The sequence below is a fragment of the Myotis davidii genome, unplaced genomic scaffold, assembly GCF_000327345.1.
Source record: "Myotis davidii unplaced genomic scaffold, ASM32734v1 scaffold732, whole genome shotgun sequence".
NCBI classification, from domain to species: Eukaryota; Metazoa; Chordata; class Mammalia; order Chiroptera; family Vespertilionidae; genus Myotis; species Myotis davidii.
Genome location: NW_006284349.1, coordinates 688,102 through 693,369, shown reverse-complemented (window position 1 = coordinate 693,369; position 5,268 = coordinate 688,102). Strand labels below are relative to the sequence as shown.

General features: G+C 52.6%; 1 protein-coding gene across 3 annotated transcripts in view; it reads left to right on the top strand.

The window, feature by feature from the left end:
- LOC102753826 (chromosome unknown open reading frame, human C14orf159) overlaps positions 1–5,268 on the top strand; it is an 80,046-nt gene that overhangs the window by 45,461 nt on the left and 29,317 nt on the right. For all 3 annotated transcript variants that reach the window (XM_015571390.1, XM_006754716.2, XM_015571397.1), the window contains exons 8-9: positions 1,962–2,222; positions 4,128–4,227. In XM_015571390.1, the coding sequence (XP_015426876.1) occupies positions 1,962–2,222; positions 4,128–4,227 (361 nt within the window). The remainder of the gene's footprint in view (positions 1–1,961; positions 2,223–4,127; positions 4,228–5,268) is intronic.

Below are 5,268 nucleotides of genomic sequence, written 5' to 3'. Positions count from 1 at the left end.
ATGCAGTGATACTATTTTAGAGCCTGCTTTTTAAACCTTTTAATACGCTGTGAACATTTTCCCACGTCATTCGCCTTCTACAGCAATCTTTCTACTGTCTGCATAGAGTTCCGTTTTACAAATGTCCCGCCCCTGTTGTTACGATCCTCGTTGGCACCATAGCAGTGCCGCAGGGGCCATCCTCATGACTGTGTTCATTACTGACCATTTTAGAAGCGATGGCTGGCTCCCGCAGACAAATCTACGGTCCCCACCAGATGAGCGTTCGGGTTCCCACTCCCACTGGCAGCCTCCCCTGCACCTGGGCCACCCCCAGGCTTGTCCTAGGAACACTGAGGTAGAGAGCAATCCAGGCCGAGGCCAAGGTCACGCAGCTACGATGCGCCAACACTTGGACCTGAATGTCAGTTTCCAGATTCTAAACCTGGACTTTTCCTCCGTAGCAGGAAGCGAGCCCCGGGTCCCTGCAGAGCCTCCCGGCACCTCCGATGCACGCTGACGCCCTCTCCGGTCCCTTAGGCCCACCTCTCATTTTAGCCACCGCGGGGATGGGAGCTCTGAGTCACATCCCACCTCCACGTGGCATTGACACTCTCCGCGGTGACCTGAGTGTAGACGATGGCACGGTGGTATGTGATGAGAGTTGGAAAGCTGTGCTGCCCGGCTGCCACCGGCTTGGCAGCCACTGGCGGCAGCTCTAAGAGACGCTGCTGGTGCCCTGGCCAAACCCCAGCTGCAGCGGGCAGCTCTCAGAACAATGGCTCCCACCTTAGGCCGGAGTCTCTCTGCTCCGCCACCAGAGCAGGCACAGCCCGGGGGTGCGAGGAGTCAGCGTCCCGATGGGCAGCCTTCAGCCCACAGGGGTCAGGAGCCAGTGCAGGCATGCCCAGTCCCCCTGTCCTTCGTAAGAACAGCCCTCAGCTGTGCTCCACACCATTTCTTTCTTTCTTTCTTTTTATTGATTTCAGAGTGGAAGGGAGAGAGAGAGAAACATCAATGATGAGAGGGAATCGTTGATCTGCTGCCTCCTGTATGAGTATCGAGCCTGCAACCCGGGCATGTGCCCTGACCAGGAATTGAACTATGACCTCCTGGTTCATGGGACTGCACTCTACCACTGTGCCACACTGGCCAGGCTCCACATCATTCTTATAGAATTGAGCCCCAGATGCCTCCAGAGTTCATCTGCTCACCCACACATGCTTTAGCGGCTTCTCTCCTTTTGCTCTGTCATGTCACCTCCTCCACCTTCTGACTTCTTTCCTGCACTCACTCTCCATTGGAATACCTGCACTCACTCTCCATTGGAATACCTGCACTCACTCTCCATTGGAATGCTCTAATGTCTTAGGGTCTTCTTTTGGGGAATCCTGTGTCCCTTCCTCCTTCTGTGGTCCCCTGAATTGGGGTTGGCCGTAGCCAATAAACCCCGAGATGCTTTGCTCAAATAAAATAGAAATATATGCCTGTCACGCAACAGTCCAGGGTGGGACTCCCAGTGTGAGTATTCAAGCGCAACAGGAAGGCGATCTGCTCCACCCAGTCACTCAGGGACCCAGCACTTTGCAATCACCACATGAGACCCCTAGAAGGCGCCAGTTGTTAACATCTCAGCCCCCAGGAAAGCAAGAGCTTGGAGGAGTGCATGGAAGGTACATGGCCAGGAGGGGGCGCACATCACTCCTACTCAACCCGTCTAGGATTGCTACCTAGAGAGAACCGAGTCTGTGGCCACAGCTAACTGAAAGAGAGACTGCCCCACCAGGTATCCCGCTGCCCTTCCCTAGCGGGGCAGGGGCAGAGGACACGTTCTGGTGAACAGTTGGCAGCCTCTGGCACATCCCTCAAAACTACCTCTGAAACAGACAAAGAAACAAACTGCCGTTTGCATGAGTTTCTACTTGAAGCATGACCATATTATTGTGTGATTTGATTTGATTTGATTTGATTTGTAATTTTAGGCAACAGGGGCATCGGGCACCTGCTCCGCAAAGATGAGCTGCTGAGGGCCTCTCTGTCGCTGTCCCATGCCCACGCGGTGCTCCTCACCACCGGGTTCCCCACGCATTTCAACCACGAGCCCCCCGAAGAGACGGACGGGCCACCGGGCGCCATTGCTCTGGCCGCCTTCCTGCAGGCTTTGGACAAGGGTGTCTCCATGATCGTGGACCGGAGAGCCTTGAGTTTGTTCCAGAAGCTTGTGGAAGAGGCTGTTGAGCAAGGTGAGCGGTGAGGTGAGGGCGGCCGGTGGAAGGAGTCAGTGTTTGTGGAACTTCTGCTATGCCCTCGACACAGGCGTTTTAAGTCCTTACAGCTCAGAACAACTCTTTAGTATAAACAGCATTATCCCCATTTTATAGAGGAAGAGACTGAGGCTCTGAGAGAGAGGTCCAGGTGATCTGGAATTTGAACCCAGGTCCATCAGGCCACAGAGCCCATGTACCTGATGCCCAACCTATGAGAGGTGGGGGTGGCCTACAGAGGACTCTTGGCAACACAGGACATCCCTAGACCCCTAGCGTTGGGGGTGGGGGAGTTGAGAATAGAGTGACCGAGAGGCTCAAATGGCAGCGTCTCATCTGTGGCCCAGATGGGCAGGGCTGCCCCACGCTGCTCAGGTTCCCGGAGCACACAGGTGGGCAGAAAGCTGTGAGTGATGGGGCTGCAAGGCTGGGATGCCGACATGGGTCTCAGGCGTCTCCCCTCTCCTTCATCCTGCAGGTGTTGTTCAGGCATAAACTGGGAGCCTCAGGACTCTCCCCTGCTTCTCACTGCCCATCTCTCTGTGTCCCTCAAAATGCATTCTTCAGGAGACATAAATCCTTTTAGCCTCTCATAAGAGCTTCAACCCCAGGAAGGCATCCCTGAAGCCCCCGTTCCTTCAGAAGTTTCCAAAAGGATGTGTCTGAACATAACAGCAACGAATGTATGTTGAGCACCTACTATGTGCCAGGCACTATTTTTGGCTCTTGAAATCCATCAGTGAACAAAACTGAAAACAACCCCACCCCCATGGGTGTCCATTGTACTGGAGTGTGACCGACAATAAACACAGGGGAAAAGGAAAGTGTGGGTAGCCCCGGTGGGGGGCTCCTATTTTAAACAGGATGTTCAGACAAGGCTTCACGGAGAAGGTGCCATTGGAGCCAAGACTTGCAATGGAGCAGTGAGGCCGGGGCTGGCTAGAGGAAAAATGTCCCAGGCTGTGACCTTGGCCGGGACAGAGGCCGTTAAGTGGAGCTGAAGAGAGGGCAATGGTCAGCGACTAGCCCAGAAAGGATGAGGAGAAGAGAAGCTGTGTAGGGAGACACAGAGGTCACAGGGGCAGACCGGGAAGGGCCTCAGGGGAACTGTGAGCACCTGGCCTTTTATTCTGGGGGCGATTGAGGGGGTCCTGAGGCACTGAGAGGAGAAAGGCGTGTTCTGGCTTCGGTTTTCATTTTTTTAAAGATATGTGTTGGGGTTTTTTGTGTGTTTTCTTCAATTGATTTCAGAGAGAGGAAGGGAGAGGGAGAGAGAGGTAGAAACATCAGTGATAAAAGAGAACCATCCATCAGCTGCCTCCTGCATGACACTGAAGGAATACGAGGAGACAGATGCGAGTCCACCGGGGGGGTAGGTTATATCTCTGCTCTGTTGTAGGCTTCCTGTTTGGGTGGGCCCTGGTGTTGTGACACTGACCTACACACTTGGCTTTGCCCAAGCGATTTGGCATCTCGGAGCCTCAGTTTTCCTCCTCTGTAAAATGGGGGTCACAATGGTTCTTATCACACAGAATCTCGAACATTAGATGAGAGAGTGTATGCCATGTGTTAGCGAAGGGCTGGCTTGCTGTCGCTGATGTGGTATTGTGGCATCTGTGTGGGGCACATTTGCTAGCTCACAATATTGGTGACACCAGCCTGGTGTCAACTCCCCCTCCACCAGCCCTAGGGGTTACTCAGGACTAAAAGGAAATCAACTTACGTATCCTCTGGGTCGAGGTTTTGGCTTACCTAACAAAGAATTCTACAGCCACATGTGGTTCGATCATGGAAACGATCGTTTCCGACGAAGCTTTTGGAAAAGCAGGAATTGCCCAAACCCACATGAGGCTGATGTGTCCACCCTTTTCCCATCTTGTCAAGGTGTTCTGAAGACCCCGGTCCCGATCCTAACTTACCAGGGCGGATCTGCAGGAGCTGCCCAGGCGTTTCTCTGCGACGAGAGGGACCCCAAGTCTCCTAGGTATGTGCGTCCCCTCCCCGTTGACAGTGGGTGATGGTGGGAGAGGCCGCGTGCTGTTGACTTTGACAACCACGTCCCTGCACACGTCAGCCCTCCAGAGAGAACAAAGCTGTGGGCCACGGGCTCCGATGGGCCAGACTAGCCAACAAGGCCGGGGTTTCGGGGTGACGGGGCGGCGGGGGGTGGAGGGGGCAGCACCAAGGGTCTCTCGAAGTCGCAGGTCCCTGAGAGGTGGCGTGTCTTCTTGAATGAGGGAGAAGATGATAAAACACCAACACGAGTTGTTTCTCAGACTGGCTCATGGTCCACTGGAGAGTCGTGAGATCATTTCGGGGGGGTAGTCAGCACCTTTGTCAAATGAACTAGAAATGTCATCGTATATCTTGTATAGTAATAGCAAGTAAGAGGAAGGGAAACTGCTGTGTGTGTGTGTGTGCGTGTGTGTGTGTGAGTGTGTGTGTGTGTATTTTTTACTGTGTATTGTGGTCAAACATTTTGAAAAACATTTCTCTTTTGTATGTACGTAGGATGCATTTCAGACCTTATAAATTTTAGTCCTGTGTTTTGCAAACGTTTTTAACCACAGTCCACAGTAATACATTTTGCATTGCAAACCACACGCACACACACACATAACTGAAACAGAAGTTTCAAAATAACAGTATTTACTTGCTGCAGGCAGTGCACTCTAACCTACTCTAGTCTGTTTTGTTCTGTTCTACTCTGTTTTCATCTACATTTCAGAAAATATTGACCTGACCTAATAAATCTATTTTACCACCCACTAATGAGTAGAATTGAAGAAGACTGCTTGCAGAGGCCTGGAGGGCAGAGCCGTGTTGCAGCTCACAGCAGTCAGGTGTTCCCAGTGAGGACCTGCAGTCACGAAGGAAAAGTGTGATTGCAGACCCGATATGCTATTCCAAGCTGCGAGAATGTGTGTGGCACCTGATAGAATGTTTATGTTTCCTGAATGGGTGGCATACACACAAAGCTCAGATTCGTCAGGGAGAAGCTAGAAACTCCTCCTGGGCCGGGTAA